Source organism: Nannobrachium achirus, assembly GCF_963921795.1.
Source record: "Nannobrachium achirus genome assembly, chromosome: 4".
Lineage (NCBI taxonomy): Eukaryota > Metazoa > Chordata > Actinopteri > Myctophiformes > Myctophidae > Nannobrachium > Nannobrachium achirus.
Genome location: NC_137813.1, coordinates 4,586,990 through 4,608,640, shown reverse-complemented (window position 1 = coordinate 4,608,640; position 21,651 = coordinate 4,586,990). Strand labels below are relative to the sequence as shown.

At 44.1% G+C, this 21,651-nt stretch overlaps 3 protein-coding genes across 4 annotated transcripts in view; all 3 read left to right on the top strand.

Annotated features, from left to right (window-relative positions):
- LOC308284216 (uncharacterized protein) overlaps positions 1–4,584 on the top strand; it is a 33,653-nt gene extending 29,069 nt beyond the window's left edge. For both annotated transcript variants that reach the window (XM_080724765.1, XM_080724764.1), the window contains exon 16: positions 3,596–4,584. In XM_080724765.1, the coding sequence (XP_080580891.1) occupies positions 3,596–3,955 (360 nt within the window). In that variant the 3' untranslated portion in view covers positions 3,956–4,584. The remainder of the gene's footprint in view (positions 1–3,595) is intronic.
- Positions 4,585–14,511: 9,927 nt separating this feature from the next.
- Positions 14,512–15,473, top strand: LOC308284229 (histone H2A-like). The gene has a single exon (XM_080724784.1). It carries the CDS (start codon positions 14,534–14,536, stop codon positions 14,915–14,917), a length of 384 nt encoding a protein of 127 aa, XP_080580910.1. The 5' UTR covers positions 14,512–14,533; the 3' UTR covers positions 14,918–15,473.
- Positions 15,474–15,710: 237 nt separating this feature from the next.
- LOC308284220 (uncharacterized protein) lies at positions 15,711–21,299 on the top strand. Its single transcript, XM_080724769.1, has 2 exons — positions 15,711–15,915; positions 18,127–21,299. Exons 1-2 carry the CDS (start codon positions 15,747–15,749, stop codon positions 19,320–19,322), a joined length of 1,365 nt encoding a protein of 454 aa, XP_080580895.1. The 5' UTR covers positions 15,711–15,746; the 3' UTR covers positions 19,323–21,299.
- Positions 21,300–21,651: the final 352 nt, after the last annotated feature.

The following is a 21,651-nucleotide window of genomic DNA, read 5'->3' as shown; positions in this document are numbered from 1 at the left end:
ATGTTACTATGCTTGTCAATGAGAGATACCCTGGCCATTCAACAGACCTTTGGCGCCGCCAAGTGGCTGGCACTGGAAGCGTTAATATTGGACAACAATAGACCGCTAACAGGCTGCAGCGAGCAGCAGTCAGTGGGAAGAGGAGCTTGTTTGTTATTCTCGGCGCCGCCCGTTTACTGTGGTGGTGTGGATAGAAGGGGTAGATGGAGATTTGTTTTTTAACAAATCATGCGCTCCTTTTCTCTTGCCTGACGTCAACTGCCAGCTGGCACTGGCAGCGCTCAGTCAGACAGACAGTCACAGCACACTGACAGAGAGAACACAAGAAAACACACTTGGCCTTGTGTTGTGGAGTGGACTTAATTTCTTTTTTAGATTAAGACAATTCGCTTGCCTCGCAATGTGGTTGTGCGCGATTCTGCATAAGCCCTATTCACAGCCCGCCCACTCAGCAAATTTCTCAGCAACTTCCTGGTGCTGACGTCAGTTTAGAAGGGTAAAATATCACAGAAATTGCTGGACTTAAAGCCAACAAAAAATTATTTCGAACGATAAAGTAAATTATAACGCTTTGTGCCTTTTACTATCTTGTGTTCTTGTTCATGCTAGCCGTATTTTATACTGTACTATTCGGAAATTGCATTAAATTAGCGATTTCTGTGTTAACTCTGTGGGCTTAGCAGGGTTTTACCCCTTCAAAACGTGACTTCAGCACCGGGGGGATGCTGAGTGGGCGGGCCGTGAATAGGGCTTATTGATGCGGTGACATGACATAATCGACGTTTGTTGTTGTTTTTCCTCAACCATGCGTTAGCTACGTATGCTAACGCTATTGTACCGTACGGTACCCACCATACCCCGTTCCTTCTGCCTGTGAGACAAAAGTTTTCAAAGCGGAGAATCCACCAATCATTTGTGATTTAGAACAGCTGTTCTTCTACCGAGCATTTTTACGTTCTACACACTCATCAATACATCACATCTCCTCTCCCGACTCGAGTATTGTTCACTCAGTAACCTCAGACAGTAATAATAATTTAACTCTGAGTCTGAGATTAACATGAGAAGTGACTTTCCCAGCTGTGATGCCTGTCTGTCAAGTCCCTAACTAGGCTATTTGGATTTTCCCATAACTACCATCTGTACTAGGCTTTATTATATTTTTATTGTCTATTTTGTTGCTTCATTATATGTTGAACAATTTGTGTAAGGAGTCACAACATTTTGCTGCTTGTGTGTATGAGTCAGTAAATACAGCATCTTAAATATGCAGCAAAAGTTGTAATAAAATTCACTGCAGAAGGGTTTGTTTTTGAAAAATGAACACACACTCACATTAGGAGAGAGGGAGATAGAGAGAGATATGAAGAAAAGAAAATAGACAATACAAATAATATAATATAAAGCCTACATATATAACGTTATGGGAAAATCTAATGTTAAATAATGTATGCTTGAATAAGAGTGATTAGGACCTAACATGTTAGAGCACTTTATAAATAAAAATGAAATAGTTATAGTAGTCGGTAGAAGCAGGAAGTTATCTATCAGTTTCAAAAAACAATTTTGTGCATCTCCAATTCTGAGTAATGGTGACAAGCAGCGGTCGTCTGCCGACCCATCCGAAGGCCCACCCTCCCATTAGCCAATTCAATATACGTAAGAATACAGCGGCGGAACTATGTTAGGCGAGGACAGGCACTCGCCTCCCCTCGAGTAAAGACTGCCTCCCCTCGGCGAGGCAGCCCCTCCTTTCGAATTTAGGCTACTCAAGGCTGACAGACCGCAAAATACTGTAAAAATGTGTACATTTTCTCAAAGCGCAAATCATCTTGAGTGTGGTTTCATTGTGAGAAGTGTGAAATGAGTCTACCCCTGCTGCTGCCTCCACATTCTTTAATTCACAGAACCGGTTTCTGAGTGGGTCTGAGTCTATCTATGGGGGCTGTGTGTGAGACCCCCCGTCCCCCCGCCTCGCTCATAAAGACGGGCTGCGTCCGCGCCTGAATACATTGTTACGACATTGATTTGGGTCTTACATTACATTTGTTAAGGTCTTAAAAAGGTCTTAAATTTTACTTTCAAAATGGTGCAAGAACCCTGATTATACATGATTATTGTGCAATGGACAGATTGTTAGTGATAGATTGATAGACTCCTGGGAGCTCCTATCCAGTGTGCGGACATTCCTCTCCTTAGATTGATAGTATTGACTTTGGTTCTCAGTTATTAAGGTATGTTTATAAATGGTATTGGTATGGCCACTTGTGCATGTTTAAAATAAAAGCATGAATATATTATTTTAATAGCATAGCATTGAATGCACAAAAAAACGTGTTTATACACATGAAGCACAGTTGTATACGTAAATATACAATATATACTGTATGTTGTAGCCCCACCCTACGAGGTAGGGGGTCCCTGCTCCATCTCGCCATCAGTTTGGGGATCCCTGACCTGAAAACGTTTAAGACCCCTGCACTTGATAATGAGAATAACAAGAATAGTACTGTATGAATAAAACAAAATTAGCTAAAAAGCAGGACGTCATATACAATGTGTATGCTTGATCTATAATTAAGCCCCAAACATCGGACGTTAGCAGTATTAAGCTATAGTGTGGGCTTGTATTAGCCTGACTGCAAGCGTCAGACTCTATCACACACTTCGTTTTGGGAAGAGAGTCTGAGATTTCGGGCAGACATTCCACTTCTGGGGGGCGGACAGGGGGTGGTTTAAAAAAATGTTAAGTTGACTTGCTCTTAATTGCTCCCTCTGAACTTCAAAGGGCTTGTGAGCTGCTGTAATTGATTGAGCCATACAAGTGTCAATAGCTCGTTAGTCACTGAAAGCATCAAAGACTACAATCTGTTTGATGTCTGTAATAAGAGTGGAGGGGGGAATGTGTTTGAATACACACAGACTCGCCTGATTGGCTGAATGGTTTTGAACCAGGCCACCACCCACCACGTGCCCCAAGCCTACAGCCCTGATTGGCTCGCCCTCTCTGAGGGCTGGTGGAAAAAGCTTATTTAATGTGAAGGGCCAGACTACACAACACCACCACTACCAACAGGGGGTGGTGTTGTGCAGTCTGGTTTATTAACCAGGCTAGGCTTGTATGTGTCTACCGGCTCGGTTGAGGCAGATTCAAAGATAGATAGAAATATACTGGTGACAATATAACCCTATTTAGCTTTTTTCATGCTATTAGGCTACAGAGCGCATGTGTGCATGATGTCTATGGTTCTAGTTTGTTTTAGTTTTGTTAGGCTGATCTGTTAGGCTAGACTATATTTCGCATTATACAGAGTGCATTGGTGCATGTTGTCTATTGCGCTAGTGTTGTATTGTCTCTAATAGTCGCCAGTATATTTCTGAAGAAAATAGACTTGAATTGGCGACATCGTTCTCCTCCTGCCAGCGAGTGTTGACAGAGAGAGAAATGGGGAGACGGGGCAGGGGGGGCAATCTGCCTCAACCGAGCCGGTAGACACATACACATACACACATACACAGTGTGGACTGTGAGGTACTTTGAACACCCATGTTGATGTACACTCATCATGTGTTTCTACCTTTCTGTCTCCAACAGAAGCATCATTACAAAGATAAAGATGTGCCTGAAGTAATCTGGAAGGAGTTGGGTTCTCCTCCTGATGACTTTCTCTCCTATTTCACCTCCCGGTTTCCACACCTGCTGCTGCACACCTACGAGGCCATGAGCACCTGTGCACAAGAGAAACTCTTCCAGGATTACTACCCGAAAAGGTATAGGCCGTGCAGCCTCTACCGGGTGACTAAGTTTGGGAGATATGCAAGAAAAATTAGAATTGAAGAAAGAATGCAGTTTCTAATAGCTTGCTATCCCATTGATGAGGTGGAAGAATGTGACCCACTGGCTCCCTGGCGGCAGGAATGGGAGACAGGAAGCTCAATGGGAGGCAGGAAGTGACCTCATTCCTCCAAGGCAGAGGAGCAGAGACGACAGCCAAGAGGGCACCTCCACAAGGCAGAGACGTCACGTGACCTCCACAAGCGGCAAGAAGTCACTTGCGCACTTTTTTATTTTATTTTCTGCTCATAAAGTGTATTTTACAGCGTGGATGGGGTGCTGAGAGGTTGGCCACTCTCGAGAATATACTTTCAACAACACAAAATAACCTTTGTTTTTGTGAGTAGCGAAGTAGTTTAGTTTATTTTGACTAGAGTGTAGCACTAGTAGGGCAGTGGAATTCTTGGTCCTGTGTTAGAGGCTGCTTCCTTGCAGAGCGTGAGGGAGACCCTGGACCAGTCCAGCTGCTAACCCATAGTGCTAACCCTGCAGCGCCGTTCGTCTTCATGTTTCGAAGTAACACATGGATATAAAAGGCTTTACACCAGGGTTCTTCAACAGGGGGTCTGTGACTCCTAAGGGGTCCGCGGGGATACTGGGGTCCCCGAAATTGTTGAACAATAATAATAATAATTATATAAAATCTATATCTGTATTGTATTTTTAAAAAGAAAGAAAAAATAATATTTTGTCTTTAAATATAAAATATCTGCCTCTTTTGAATAGCTTGTTTACATGATTATTGTGTAATTGGCAGATTGTTTGTGCTAGATTGATAGTATTGACATTGGTTGTCAGTTAATAAACTATGTTTATAAATGGCAGTGGTACATGCATGTTTAAAATAAAAGCATGATCATATTCATCTATTATTTTAATAGCATATTATTGAATGCACAATATGTTTATACACATGAAACACAATGGTATACATACAGTAAATATACAATATGTTAGCCCCACGACCACGAGCTTGGGTATCCGCTATAGATGCGGTGGACGGGCTGGGTTTGGCCGTTTCGGCCGGGTTTTTTCGGGCTGCGAGGTGGTCCGCGGGGGTCCCCGAGCGTGGGGGACCCCTCGGGGACCCCCTGGGAGCCGGCGCCGTCCCTGCAGGTGGCTCTGGGGCCGAGCTGTGGCCTTATTTCCGCCGCCTGCAGTACCGCGGTGCGTCCGCCAGGCGGCGCTCCACCACGGCTGGCTCCGGGGCCCCGAGCCGGACGCGTGGGTACCAGTCCCGCCTCCAACGGACGCTCCTAGCCCGAGCTAGCTCCGTTCCAAGGAGCCCCTGGGCTGATCTCCCCTGTCCCTGCCTTTGAAAAAATCTCTCGCACAAAGTAGGAACACCCTCCATCCCCGGAGGTATAGAGGCCGGCTCTGGGCGGAAAGTGGCCGAGGAAGGTGTCCCAGGTCGGGCTAGAGGGTGTGGAGAGTCGGCCCCGGTGCTCTGGAGGTACTAGAGCCTGGGCAGATCTTCCCTGTCCCTGCCTTTGAAAAAATCTCTCCCACAAAGTGGGAACACCCTCCATCACGGAGGTATAGAGGCCGCTGCTGGGTGGCGTCCCCCCCAGGAGGGTGTCCCAAGTCGGGCTGAGGGTCCGGCACGTCGGCCCTGGTGCTCTGGGGGTCCGCGGACCCTCCGTCACGGAGGTATAGAGGCCGGCTCTGGGCGGAAAGTGGCCGAGGAGGGTGTCCCAGGTCGGGCTAGAGGGTGTGGAGAGTCGGCCCTGGAGCCTTGTGGAGGTGACGTCACATCCTGCCAAGCGTTGAGGTGCGTCACATCCTGCCTGTTGTCGAGGTGAGGTACGCCCATAGGTCTACGCCCAGGGCCTCCTCCCTAGACCAGGGGTCTCAAACTGGCGGCCCGGGGGCATGTACATGTTCCATAAGTTAAACGCAACTTGTTTACACCAGGGTCCTTGTTTGTGTTAAAAAATAAAAAAGACATTTGAGAAGATTGGATTTTTTGGGGGGATGGGGAGATAGATACAGTAGTTATTAGACTGGTATGAAACTACAGTATAATAATAAAAGAAATTAGTGCACATATGCACTAATTTGTTTTAATAGTGCATGTGCACGCGCACATGCACTAATAAAACACATGCACGCGCTGCGCACGCGTGCATGTGCGCTGAGGCTGCGGCCCAGCCTCAGCCAGTCTCTGCCTCCAGCGGCCCCAAGGTAAATTGAGTTTGAGATCCCTGTCCTAGACTGAGTAGAAAAGACATTTTTATATTTTATCATGAACATTAGTGAGGACCTATTATATGAAGATAGGTTGAAAAGTGGTGAAGTCCTCCTTTAAAGCTATACTGTGTAAGTTGCTCAACTTGTGGTCAGTAGCTCTATAGCAAACCTCGGTCGCGTCCGCGTCTTTCGGCAGTTTTTCGGTTCTCACACCCCCGCGTCTGCCTCCACCTCGCCGAGATCTATCTTTTGAGGGGTCCCTGGTTCCTGTGCGTTCAGCCATTCCGGAGAAACAGACTCCTTCACCCATGCTTCACCTTTCACCCGAGTATAGAGACACACGGGAGACTAGAAATATGGCAGCCCTAGCGACCCCACTCTAAGATGCGCTGTGATTGGCCGGCAGTGTATAACCCTCGCTGTGATTGGCCGGTAGTATGATGACGTCATTTTGCCGCGAAATTCTCCCCCCCTCACGGCTCATAGAAAACATATTAAGAGAAGGCTGAAAATAACGGAGTGGGGGTTCTAAAACTTTAGCGATTTAACAGTTAGGACCATTTTAAGATTTGTTTTATAAAAAAAGTTACATGGTATAACTTAAAGTGTTGTTTTAATTTTGGTATTATAACTGTGAAAACACTATGGGCACATTCTAATTAATTATTTATGGGTTATTAATCACAGCTGCTTACTTTTTTCCTTTTTTTTAAAGAAGCGAAACGCACACATTTCAGGCAGCAAGCGATGGATGGACAGAGGGAGGAATCTCTCTTTCTTTCTGAATGTGGCATAATTATGCGTGTGGTGTGAGCCATAACTTTATGCGGTGGCGGGCGCATGCTTAAAAAGAACAAATCTAACAGGATGCTAGCTTGCATATCTGTTCTTTTTAAGCACAGTGACAGGATTCCTTAGCCCTGAAACATGACGGCCGTGCTAAGGAATCCTATACTGTACTATATGTTCACACCTGCATATGCGGGGTCAGGAAGCGGGCAGGGAGGATCTTCTCTGACCCCTCTCACCCTGGTAATGGTCTTTTTAAGAAGGAAGGCCCTTCCGTGCCATAGGGACCAAGGTGTCGGGCACATTCGCCTATGATTTTTTCGCCTACATGCATTTGGTCCTTTCGCATGGCACTTTTGCCGTGGAGGAGAGTCTTTTCACCTATCCTGTCTGGCCCATTCACCGCAGTTGAAGAGCCATTTCGCCTGCCCTAGACTGTCCATGTTTGCATGACAGTGGTGTTACCTCACCTGTCAAACGGTGACCATTACACATGGCTATCCTAAGCACCCCATAGAAATCACATTAATACAGATTAGAGCTATTGGAATCAGGTGCGTCCAAATAATGAAATGGTTAGATAATCATGGCATGTCGGCAGGTTAGATAATCACCCGCGTCACGGTTACTAGGGTTAGGGTTAGGTTTAGGCATAGTTTTACTGAGGTTAGGGTTGGGTTAAGGTTAGGTTTTGGTGGTCGGACCAAAGCAATTTAAGGGTGTTCGACCTAAGGACAGACATATAATATAATATTTAAATGACAAAGTGATAATATGCAAACATGGACAGTCTGACAGCAGAATTGAGCGTAGGTGAAATGGCTCTTCAACGGCGGCGAAACGGCCAGACAGGTTAGGTGAAAACACTCTCCTCCACGGCGAAAGTGCCACACGAAAAGACCAAATCCATGTAGGCGAAAAAATCATAGGCGAATGCACTGGTGACAGGGACCAAGACCACTCGTCACCTGAATAGCTTTTTCCCAAGGGTTGTTTCCCTCCTGAATTAGGACCTCTCCACCACCCCCCGTCGTTAACTGTTATACTGCTACGGACGTTACCGTTCGCCCCAATTCTGAACGTCGCTCCTCGCCAATATGGCCGTTCGTTCGTTTACCTTGTTGATGTCCGTAAGCTGATGAGGGGTTGCGCCTCCGTGTACTGTAAACACATCGCCCGCAGTGATGGTCTTAAAAATCCATTATGCGTTAACATCAACGGAGACCAATTCTCTTCCGTGTTGATTTCTCTGGCTCTGTGGCCAGTGACTGGTCTCAATGGATGGCAACTCAGAACGGCCAAATTCACATTAATTCTTGCATGACGCCGCCCTCTGCTGCCTGGTCCGCCAAAGTGCATGTTGCGCAATCAAAAATAAATAAATAATAATAAATAAATAAATGTCTATCTACTATAACGTCGCAAAGGTAAGCCGCTTTTTGCTGGCACCAGACCCAATAAATAAATAAAACATCTGGCAGTAATAGAGTTAAAGCTGGCAATACACTACCCGATAATCGGGGAATTGAATTACCCTCCCGACAGTCGGGCTGCCTCCGACTGAAACGGGCCCGACAATCGGGCATAAATGTCATCTAGCGTGAGGGCTCACAGATTCGATCTGAGCCCAGCCGAGTGGCTTGGAGGGCGATCGGGGCCAGCCCGACTCTTTTCAAACATGTTTGATATTTTTCTGGGATCCCTCGTCTGGAACAGCAGCGGGTGACCGAGAGAAAGACAGCTGCTGATCGACAGATCTCTCTTTTTCTCTCTCCCTCCCTCCCTCCCTCCCTCTCTCTCTCTCTCACACACACATACATGATACACACGCGCGCGCACGCAGACACACTTTTCATACCGTCCACATCCATCCGCCCAGGTTGTATCATGATTGCTTGCGATGGGAATTAAAACTCAATACGGGTTTGTTTTATATCAGCAGAAATAGTTGCGTTCCCAGTTCCCAGCACACGTGTGACTGTCTGACACATCTCGCTTTGCTCTTGCAAGTACACGCCCACTGCCTGATCTACAAACCCTACAACGTGGCACGGAACGACACAGTTTGATCTTGGAAATCTAATGTTCTGCAGCGGAGAGAGAGGGTAAAAGTCAGAGTTGAACAGAGGCATGGATGAACATGAAACGTGTCAAAGTGAACTCATATTATTATCAAAATGGGACACAAATTCCTTATTGAAGCGTTTTTTTCCCCCCCATTGCGTGTGTTTGTGTGTGCGTGTGCGTGCGTGTGTGTGTGTTGCAAGGCGAACAGTCCCTGTGACGTTTTGTATTCATTATATTATGTATTAATGCTTTGTTCAGACCCGACTCAATCTGAATAGAATCCTGTAGTGTGCGGAGCGCCCGACTTTTCAAAACGGCAAGTGTGAGCCCGTTTAGATTATCTGGTCAGAGAATCTGAAAAAATGATCCTGTAGTGTTTAATGCTACCCGATTCAGTCGGGCCAGATTATCTGTAAGTGTATGGCCAGTTTAAGTTGTATTTTTTTAGCTAGTTTTTTTTTTATTCTACTGAGATTTTATGTATTTATTTTGTTTTCTACTAAAGATTCTAATGTTTTATGAACACTGTAGTATTTTATTATTACGGGTTATAATGTTCTGAGCGTCTTGGCTGTGTTCTGTCTGTGTTTTTGTATCTGTTGAGCTGTACACCACAATGAATTCCTGTGTGTCCTTGTGATGCATTTGGCAATAAAGTGTTTCTGATTCTGAGAGGACCGGACCATGGTCCGTTTGTTTGGTCCCTTTGTTTGGTCCAGAGTCTGGACCATGGTCCCTTTGTTTGATCCAGAGTCTGGACCATGGTCCCTTTGTTTGGTCCAGAGTCTGGACCATGGTCCGCATGCGCGTTCACACCAGCCAGACCAAAGGAGAAGAGAGGACCATGGTCCTTTTTAAGCGGACCAAAGGACCCTGGTGTGAAATCTATACATGAAGTATTGTAAACAGGCATATTGTGTCATGCCCGTTGCATCACAAATTTATTTTATATCATGCCTTGTTGGAAGGCTGTAAAGTCTGCTGGAATGTGTACACTGTTGTTGTTGTTTTTTTATATATATATCTTGGGTGTGTTTTTATGACTTTTTTTTTCAGATCGGTTATTTAGAGTATTTAAAGTCGACTATTTTTAAATAGTCAAAGCCCCCCCCCCCTTTTTTTTAAATGTGAACAGCCAAAGTATAAAATATGAAATTAGTTAAACTAATTGTGATGTTATATTAACGGAGGAGTGGGGTCTCCCACTTATTTAATGTGAAACACCTACAAGGATGTGCCTTGTCAGCAATGGATTAAAACTTATATTCACAATGTAACAGTGACTGTAAAAGGCCTTATTGGGATGTTGCTGTTGGCCAGGATGTCTAACTGTACCGGTGCTGTGCTGCATTTTAAATGTACTGTACTTGGGTTGCTACTCATTGTGACTAATAAAATATTCAATCAAAACCAGTACACCAGTGATCTACATCCACCAACAACACTGCTACTACTGTAGTCCCTTTCACCTGCATATACAGCATCATACAATATGTGAATAATCGTGGTACATGCGTTATGTGTAAATTGTGTCTTTGACCCATGTGTGTTGTTGGCACCACTGAAACAGTGAAGATTGCTCTCAATTGGCCGTTCTTGAATAAATACAGGTGTAAAATGAACTGAAAAATAAGTAAACTTAAAAAATATAAAATAAAACATAAAATAATGAATGACCACAGTGTCCTCTCATAAGTTACCATGCCACTGGCCAGTTGTGCTTGCCTTGCAGACACTGGACATTTTTGATTTTAACAATACTTTGTCTGATGTTTAGACATTAACATCATACATGTACATAGTATATACTATGTACATGTCGTGTGCATTCCTCATTGATGTAAAGGTAGCATAATGTTTCGTTCACTAGACCAGTGTAACGGGTATGTAGGGCTGTTATAATAAAGGGTTACCAGATATTTTAATTGTTTCATTATGCTGGACATGGAGTGTTGGTGTAAGAGACTGTCACATATACAATGAAAGAGGACAGGCACAGGATTAGAACATCAAATAAAGTAAAGATTAAAAAGTCAGACATATTAGAGTATAAATAAATCCTGGGAAATCCTAGACAGGAAACATATTGAACTTATACCCTTATGATTAGGGTGACCAGATCCAAACTATTCATTTGAGGGACAGACATATTGTTTGTGTGGGACAATGATGTGGGACGGTCAGGCAGGGTGGTTAACAATTCAGGCTGCTTAAATTGCTATGCTTTGAGGTCATTTGATACTGCTTATCATTTTGTTGGTAACCTGCTGTAGCCTAGGGGATGTTTTAACAGGCTTAAAAACATCTAGCAGGAAAAGAGACGATGAAGAGAGATTTACAATGGAAAGCCAATTATTAGGAGGACACCCAACCTTACAATTTATTCACGTGCTGCTAGAGCAGTGGTTCTCAACAGGGGGTCCGGGACCCCTAGGGGGTCCTCAGAGTTACTACAGGGGGTCCTCCAAATCTTTGTGTGATAGAAGCTTTTTTTCCTCCTTTTCTATTTTAACCACTTGAACCCTATAGCGTCCATATTCTGAGAACTTTAGCCAAAAATAGCCGATCTACAACGCCTCATGCTGCGAGGCGTTGTGAGCTTGTAGTTCGGATATTTTTGGCAAAGATTTCATGTAAAGGGGAAAAAAGTAGACTAAGTACAGAGTGAAATTCAAGTTTATTAAGTATTGACAGTTCAAGTGGTTAAATATCTGGAAATACAAATTTACATGAACCCAAAATACACTGATGATTGTGCTGTCAAATAATGAAACTATATGGTATCTATGGGTTGTGGGGGTCCCTGCTTCATCTCTCTCTCGACTAAGGGGTCCTTGGCCTGAAAACGTTGAAGACCCCTGTGCTAGAGAAATGCTGTATGCGTCCAGTGTGGTCCAGTAGTCTATAACTTGCTCACCCATCAACACCTGCACATTGGTTATTACTGGAGCCTGCCAGTCTCAATGTGGGACAGTGTCTCAATGTGTGGGACGCCTGAAAGGTCATGGAAATGTGGGACTGTCCCACGCAATATGGTCACCCTCCTTATGATGAACTATTGTTGTATTTTGTACCGTTGTCACTGTCAATGTGTATAAGCCAGTTGATGTATTCTTTCTTAATAAACGGCTTTCCTTCAATGTTGTTATTTTATAATACGTAGGCTAGGCTATCTATCTAGGACTACATGTCAACATCATTGTCATCAGTAGGATGACATTGAGCATACAGCATGGTGTTGTTCTTCACAAAATAACCTGGCTTGTATTGTGGAGGGCATGTGATGGTGATGTTGACAATGTTGGCAGTTTCATTGTTCAGTGTTATTTTTAAAAGCTGTATATCTTTGTATAGATTGATGTGGAGCTGTGAAGGTACGATTGTGAAAATGACCGTGTTAAATATGCTTGGTGTCCATTTCACTGATCATGCTAATAGACTCATTCCCCTGCTAGGCCACCTCTGAGAAAATGAATAGGAAACAATAGAATAATTAAAATTAATCACAATACATATCATTTGAAATAATAATAATAATAAGGGGACCAGGCAAATCCCTGTTAAAAAGATACTTGGACAATATGGCAATATTAATAGTTTAATGCATTGTCCAGAATTCTGCCTACTGCTATGATATGTTGTTTAAATCAAAGCGCAATATTCTCTTTGGGAACATTTGCTGAAAATAGCCGATCCATAAGCTCACTATGAATGTGCCGCAATGCTCGTGAGCTTGTAGATCGGCTAGTTTCAGCAAAGCAGTTTTGTAGAGCTAAAAAAGAGCAGACCAAGTACAGAGTCAAAGGTCCAGTTTGTTAAGTATCTGTGGCCTACCCTCTGCTGTAGCTCCTACAACACTGGTTTTCACTCACTGTGGTTCCCAATAATAGCAGTTAATTAATATAGCTTAGGGGGCACGGTGGCGCAGTGGTTAGTGCTTCGCCTCACAGCTAGAAGGTCCTGGGTTCGATTCCCGCCAGGGGACGCTGTGGGTGCTGGGGGCGTGTATGTTTCTCCCTCCGCGTCACACACCCTAGGTGGGGTCGGCGACAGGGCCTTTCTGTGTGGGGTTTGTATGTACTCCCCGTGTTTCCTAGGGTTGATACCCTCACAAAAACATGCAGTAATCATGGTCTCAATAATGCCAGCCGGGGCGCTTGATGGAGGGGAAAGGAACTGGTTGGAATAACGTGTTCCTTCCATGCGCTACGTCCATCCCGGGGAAATCCCCCCTGTCAGGTGAAAAGAAACAACTTGGGCTACTCATGCATTGAAGGAAGCATGAGGTCAGTCCGTTGCCCCCTCAGTCGCGGCAGAGGGAGAGAAGAGCCCAGGATTACATAGGCACTGGTTGAAAATGGGTTGCAAATTCGTGGGATAAAAATTAGAGAAAATAGTAATAGCTTAAATGTCAGTTTGACCACTTAAACTCAGTGTCATACTAGAATATTATTCTACAAGCTCACGCCACACCCAGAGCAGACGCCACTATATTGGAGGGGTTGCCAGGTACTTTTCTGAATGTGCCAAAGCAAACAAACAAACAAACAAAATGTTTAAACACTGCTCCCAGTATAAAACATATACAACTACTCAGTGGGGGCTGACAGAGAGGCTTTGCCATTGCATAAGGTAGGCTACACACAAATACATTTGTAAGAAAGGGAGAAACTAATGTTTATGTGAAGTATGTAACACTTTAACAAAATACATGCAACATACAGCTGATATCCCCTGTTGTATATAATTAGAACAGAAGGGGTCATCATAGAATGTGTATTGTGTGTTCTTTCATATGTAGACCTAACTAAACTGGGTCATTCATACATTCCAGAGTGACGTGCATGTGAATGGGTGTAGGACTGGCATGGGGCGGGGCTGCAGCACCGCGAGGTCTGCCTGTCCTCCCTTACGTCCTCAGTTGGGCTTCAGTTCAGAGCCCTTCACTTCAGGGTATAAAGCTTTTGGAACAAATAACAGCATTATTTTTTCTAAAAAATACATTTTAAGGTAGCAGCTCTGTTTCATACTGTATGTGCAGTAGGTCTAGATAGATGTCTAGCCATGGCTTATAGTCCTTAAGGCCCATTCCCACTGGGCCAGATAACAGATAAAAAAATCTCTTTCTCCAGATATTTTTCCATTCAAAGTGGATGGTAGATACAGATAAAAAAAATATTTGCCACAGATAGAAGTATCTGTGGCAAATATCTGTGGTAGATATTTTTTCCCAGTGGGAATGGGCCTTTAGGGTGGTTGTGTTTCTAGCCTTCTTTTGTCGCAACAGTTCACAAATCTTGCTGCTGTGTTCGAACATTAATTAATAGTCCTTTATTAACGTGACCATGACTGTGTCATCTCTGATTGTGCACTTTGTAAAATGTGAATCACACATTTAGATCAACAGTGTCTGATAAATAATACTGGGACAATGACTGAGGCGCCGTCATTCTCTGATTGGCCGGAAGCTCCTTCTTTGAGGAGGAGCCACACTTCCCTGTTACTGATTGGTGGGGAGCTCTCAGAGTCCTTCTCTCCAATAGACGGCTCTGAAAACTCAACTCCGCCCACAAAGACATTATAAATAGTCCTGTACTCCGCTACTCCATCACCCATTTCTTCTGCTCTCGTCTGAAGAACTAAACTACAACCATGTCAGGAAGAGGTAAGACCGGCGGAAAGGCCAGGGCCAAGGCGAAGACCCGCTCCTCCCGTGCCGGGCTCCAGTTCCCCGTGGGTCGGGTCCACAGGCTGCTGCGGAAAGGCAACTACGGCCAGCGTGTCGGCGCCGGCGCCCCAGTCTATCTGGCTGCGGTGCTCGAGTACCTGACCGCTGAGATCCTGGAGCTGGCTGGGAACGCTGCCCGGGACAACAAGAAGACTCGTATCATCCCCCGTCACCTCCAGCTGGCCGTCCGCAACGACGAGGAGCTCAACAAGCTGCTGGGTGGAGTGACCATCGCTCAGGGCGGCGTGCTGCCCAACATCCAGGCCGTTCTGCTGCCCAAGAAGACCGAGAAAGCAGCCAAGAAATAAACCTGCTTCATTTCGTTTGACAAACCCCCACAAAGGCTCTTTTAAGAGCCACCCAACATTTCAATTTAAAGATTAATCCTATTTCTATAAATGGTTGTATTTCATACGAGCTGATTTCTCATAAGCATAAGGTATTTTTTGTACTCTAGCCTACTGTCTGACAACACATTATTTTAGTAAGTAAGCAAATATCTTGAAATGTACACACCCGAACATACAAGATGCATAATTATGTATACTGTGGTCGTAATGATTTGTAGTCTATTTATGTTATGTAAAATGACAAGGAAACTAAATTAATAGTCCATATTAGCAGTTCTTGAGGCTTAATTTATTTAATCTGGAACTATGAATTGGATGAGTGTAAATTATTTAAAACAAGACAAGATATGCTTACTTATTCTTGTAACAACAGGTCCGTGAAGTGAGCAGAAAGAACGTTTCCGGTCTGGGAGCAGGCAGAAATAAGCCAGGCTCCAGCCTTCAAAATAAAAGTGCAGTAAATAATGTATTTTTAAAAGACACAAATGTGAACAGCATTTACCATGTTTTTATGTTATTAAAACCTTTCTTTTTTTACCCAGAAACCTAATTTGCATTTTGTATGTTCGTTTAGATAAAATAATATAATCTATATTTTTAACGTCCATATTATGGCAAAAATATCAGTTTTCAACGGCTTTAGGGGTACTCTTATTCTGAAGAGATCGGCGCCGGACGCCTTATTCCTGCTAACGCTATTTCTGCTCACTTCACATAGGCATAGCTAGGTGGCTAAAGCAGCAACAACAACAACAACATCACACACTTCTGTGGAGATCTGGACGACATGTTCCACCTCAGAGCCTTCGTGTCGGAGCGGCTGTCCGCCGCAGCCGTGGACATCTTTGGAGAGGTGGAGAAGAGCCTGTCCTTGTACCAGGTGGAAGTGTCCAGGTCCAGGGAGGAGATCATTCTCCTGCGGCAGCAACTGGAGCTTCTCAGAGACAACAACACAGGTCTGTTAACTCGATAGCTGACCGTGTAAACAATGGTTCCAACGGAGAACCAGCTCTGCTCCATAGCGAGCAGTTCAACCGTTAAGGAGAACTCCTTGGAACGCTATGGACCAGAGCTAATAGCCAGGCTATAGTCCATGGACCAGAGCTAAGGATAGTGCAGGGTAGCTCTGATTTGATGTATTAATTACTTTATTTGCTTTTTGGGAGAAACAAATGGATGTGGGGAAGCAAGGAAAGCACAATTTCAATTAAAGGGGACTTTGTTTTCATGAGAAAACATGCGTGTCAGAATATAATAAAAAACAATTGGTAAATGGGCCCATACAGTTGGAGGGGTACAGCATTGTCTAAACAGCTTGTGTAAACTCTCCCGGGAGAAAGCCTGGTAGGCGAGGTTAGTGTAAACAGCTTGTGTGTCACATTTCATTGTTATACATGTTAAATATAGGCTACACAGGATATACAACTTGAAACATAGCAGCAATCTTTTGTAGTAGCTTTGGGACAAATAGCATTTTTTCTTTCTTCTCAAAACGACATTAAATAGGATACAAAAAAAAACTCATTTAACGGTAGCCCACTTGTGCCATGTTTTCCACTATAAGGACCTGGGTAGAGTGGTGTGAAAGTGGTACTAAACGTGGTACTAAAAAGTATCCAATCTAGAGTAGGTCTTAGCCAGGCCAAACAGTGCCAAACACTTTAAGGATGCCTTATAAATCACTGACTTTTCATTTAGACCACCAGGATATAGTTGTAATACATGATAATAGATTCTATTATAACCACTATTATAATCTATTACACATTATCATAGTTATACATTGATATTTTAGTGTATTATAATCACAGTTATAATCCATTATAGTGTATTATAATTAGGATAGTTGTAATACACATGTGTATTATTATAATCACAGTTAAAAAGGGTAAATTTGTTTCTTACTGAAATGTAGATATTTTTTATGTGGTGTGGTGTATCGTATTTGTGGTGTAGAGTGGTGCTAAAGCTGCAGTCGAAAAGGGGCTTTAGTATGTGCAGCAGGTCTAGAGGTCACACAATGGTGTGTAGTCCTTAAGGTGGTTGTATTCCATTTGCCTTCTTTTATCACAACAATTCACACATGTTGCAACTTGCTGCTGTGTTCTCACAGTAGGCAGGCCTATGGAAATGTTTTGTTGTCATGTCTTCAAACACACTTTGGGTTGTGTATCATCTGTGGTAAGTTTGTGTCTCTGATGTCAGAAAGTGTAGCTCTGTTTCCACCACACGTTGTGGTAACTGTAGTTACTTTGTGGTAACTGTAGTTACTTTGTGGTAACTGTAGTTACTTTGCGGAATTTGATTACATTTACAAAACAAATACATTTTCCACACCATCTCCATACATATTGACCATTGACGATCCACAAGCTCACTTGCGAGTTTGTAGATCTGCTATTTTGAAGGGATGTTTAATCAATATGCAATATGTTGTCAACTGTATGACATGGATACTTTCTACTTGTCTTGTTGTACTTTATATAGTATATTTTGAGACCAAATACCAATACTTTTCTACTCTACTTTAATTCCTGACATTTACTCTTAACATAGTATTTCTACATGGCAGTGTTGTCACTTTTTTTGTTGTCTCGCGTAGCCAGACAACTATTCCACAATCTCCGAAATGTCCGAATGCTATAGAGTCTGGAACGGCGAGTATCGGAACGGAAGTAGCCAGTGCTGCACTGAACTGTAGTCCCACTGGAAACATAACAGAAACACAATAGCTCAGACAAAGTCATTCGAGCGGCCTATTCTTGTTATGGTTGTATAGTTTAAGAAAACGTTTGAAAACATAATGGAGGTAACACCAATAACACCAGAGAAAGACAAAATAATGCCCCCAGAAATATTGAAAGGAGACATAACACTTCCAGTAGGACATGTTATTGCTACTGCACCAAGGGAGCGGTTGCGTCACATCCGCTTTATCTCGCACTCATCGTTTCTATTTCCGTTTGCCAGACTGTATGCCGGGAGCATTTGCCCAAATCGCGGAGGCAACAGACTCCGCGATTTGGCGGAGGCAACAGACTCGAGTCTGGCCTCGCGAGAATACTTTTTTTGTAAAACATTGTTGTACTTTTTTCCACCACTGACCATTTTTTTTGTGTCTGCTTTGATTGCTAACTTCCCCCACCCATCTTCTCCTGCAACTGTAGGTCCTCTGCAGGCCACCGGGGGCACCATGCTGGACCACGCCTACTTCCCCCCCGTCCTGCAGGAGAACAGCCAAGGACCCCCGGGGACCCCGGAGGTCCCAGTTGATGAGGAAGAGGAGTCACAAGACTACAGTGTGGGACGTGAGTTCCTTCCAGGGCCTTCGGAGAAGACTGAACATGACGTGAGGACCAGCTGCACGATGACTCAGCCGAACCCAGAGATACCGCAAATAAAAGAAGAGCAGGACCAGTTTAGCATCGTGGTGGAAGTCTGTCCCTCTCCCGATGTTGTGAAGAGCGAGCAGGACGACCAAGACGGAGCGGAGATGGAGTTTACGTACCGATCACTGACCTCCCATGACGGCGATGAGGATTGGGTGATGGGCAATGAAAGACAGCGTTTGTGTTCTGAGAATCAGACATTTGATAAGCTAAATGTGTCAAAAGGTCTGAGTGATGGTAATGAGCAGGCAGGAGTCACAACATCACCTTGTGAGGAGGATTCCATGTCAAAAACCTCTTGCCACTTTTGCGGCAAGTCTTTTCTATACATGGGCGCTTTATTGAAGCACATAAAAACACACCACAACATGGAGAGCAATTGCGGAGTTTGTGGGAAAACCTGCGCGTCCACGGATGAGTTGCAGAGTCACTTAAACGACGCCCACATCTATAAATGCAGCGTTTGCGGAAGGACGTTCTCAATGCCCCGTCTGCTGCTTGCTCACGCCAAAACGCACACGGGCGTGCGGCAGCACGCGTGTAACATCTGCGGAAAGGCGTTTTCCAAGAAGGATCACCTGGTGTCGCACGCGAGGACGCATTCCGGGGAGAAGCCGTATGCGTGTGACATCTGTGGCAAGGCTTATAGCCAGAGCCAGAATCTGACCATCCACAGGAGAAGCCACACGGGAGAGAAACCGTACCAGTGTTTAGCGTGTGACAAACTCTTCAGCTCCAGCGGTCAGCTCAAGACACACATGCGCTACCATACGGACGAGAAACCGTACTCCTGTGACGTCTGCGGGAAACAGTTTAGACAAAGCGGACCGATGACGAGACATAAGAGGATTATACACGGCGGAGAACGGCTGTACGGTTGCACGGTTTGCGGCCTACGGTATAAGTATGCTCGGAGCCTGAAGGCCCACTTAAAAACCCACGAAAAAACGTCACCAAGAATAGCCGATCTATAAGCTCACAATGCAAAAAAATAGCCGATGCTGGGGTTCCAAGTGGCTGGATGCTGGACAGATGGACACAGGACACAAACACGCTCACTGGATGATCAAACTGGTCCAGGTTCCGTCATCACACAGCTGCTTTTTGAGTTGTCTTCCATTAGCTGTGTAGCAGTACATTCCTGACACATCCTTTAGGATTTTAACAGTTCCCATTCCTTAGCGATTCCCCCTTAATGGTTGGATTACTTAGCCTGGGTACCAGCCTGCTACGCTACGTTCACTGGACTAGTTTTAAAACCAATCCGTAGCTGGCTGGGACCCAAGCTAACGGCTCGCTTTAACCGCTTCTAGGGGATTCCAAATGGGCCCTCACAGGTCTGTAACCCTCAAGGGTCCATTTGGTTTCATGTGTGCACTGTGTGAGAGTAAAGGTGGTTGCACACTGCACTGCGTGTTTTCATTGCGTTTTGGAAATCCGAAAGCCGTAGGCCAGTGAGAGGGAGAGGAAAGAGAGGGAGAGCAAGGGACTCAGCAAGGGACGTGAAAATCTGGAAAAATCAACCCTGGTCCGAAAATAAATACGAAACGGGCGGCAGTGTGCAAACGTGATTGACATAACGTGAGGTAGATCTTTTTATTCACGCACTCCGAAATTCACTCGGCCCGAAAAACGCAGCAGTGTGCAAAGACCTTTATGGTGGTCCTTGTAATGAAAAGGTTTTATAACAACTATGGTATTGTAATTGTATAGCAGATGTTAAGTCCACACAGCGGCTGTGACGGTGTGATGAAACCGGAACGGTTCCTCAAAATAGCCGATCTAAAATAGCTCATGTGTCACCTTGTGGTGTTTTATCAGCTTTGAAATGTCCATGTTTTACTTCTAATATGGCCAACATGGGAATGCCAGGCTGAAAGTGGTTAATAAAAGCCCTTATGTTTGTAAAATCGTTCACATAATTGGTGGCCTGATATCTCAGAGGTGAATTGATGTAAAAATGTCACATCATCTCTGAGACATGTCTTGTTTTGTTTGATTGATTGAAGACTTTATTAGAAGTTTGCATAGGAAAAGGTACAGTTTCATGACGGTACAGTTCACTGGTACAAGGTCTACTAAAAGGAGATCCATGAAAAGACTAAGCTTAATTCCACAGGAAACCATTTAAGTATCTCATATAGCATTGAATGACAGACGAATAGAACACAGTACTATGCAGTAGATATGTAAATAAAATAAAATGAGAGAACAAAAAAAAGAAAACAGTAAGTCTAAACAAACAGTAAGTATATACAAAGAAGGGGCAGGGGAGGGTAGGGCTGGGCTAGGTTAGTTTTTTTTTACCAGTTGCGAACGGCTGCTGCCTGTAAGTGGTTTTTCAGGGCAATTTTAAAGGATGCTAGTGATCCACACTCCTTTATGGCCTTCGGTAAGGCTTAGCCCGACTACACTAATGCAGCTAAATAACTGCTTAGCCCGACTACACTAATGCAGCTAAATAACTGCTTAGCCCGACTACACTAATGCAGCTAAATAACTGCTGTAAACCTTGTTTTAACATGGCTGGATTGTGTCTAGCTGAGCTAGGCTAGTAAATGGTAAATGATGCATTTATATAGCGCTTTTATCCAAGGCGCTTTACAGAAATTGTGCATTACATTCACCCATTCATACACCGGTTGGCGCAGGAAACCATGCAAGGCACCAACCTGCTCATCAGGAGCAATTAGGGGTTCAGAGTCTTGCCCAAGGACTCTTCGACATTAACTCAGGGGGAGCCCGGATTCGAACTGGGAACCCTTCGTGCTCTAATAATGGTTTCTCTACCCCTGAGCTAGTCTTGTTCTACCTTGTTTCAATTCAAGTTTGAAATATATTTTATGTTTGGATTATATATTATTACAGTTCGATTTTGTGATCTTATTCACTGGTTAAAAACATACCTTCCCACAATGCTGCACACATGTACTGTATGATTATTAGTAATGTTTCAGGTATTGATGCAGTGGCTTGTCGTTGCATCAAATAAACACTAGGTGGTGCAACTTGACTACTTGTGTTGTGTATTGCTCTCTATCAACTCTATGGTCTCTATGCAGGGGTGGTTATGCTTTTTTAAACATGATTAAAGGACAACTTTAGTTTTTGGAGCTGTGTGAAGCACAGGCTCCCTATACGTGGCCGTGTGGGTCTGTCTGTCTGTGTGTGTGTGTGTCTGTATGTAGCCTGAACTTCCTAAACTTCGGCACGCTACTAGTCCCACAGTTTTGCCACCACACACTCGCGCCATATGTCAAATCGACCGGCTTACTCGGGAATCGTGGGCTAGTAACTTGCTAA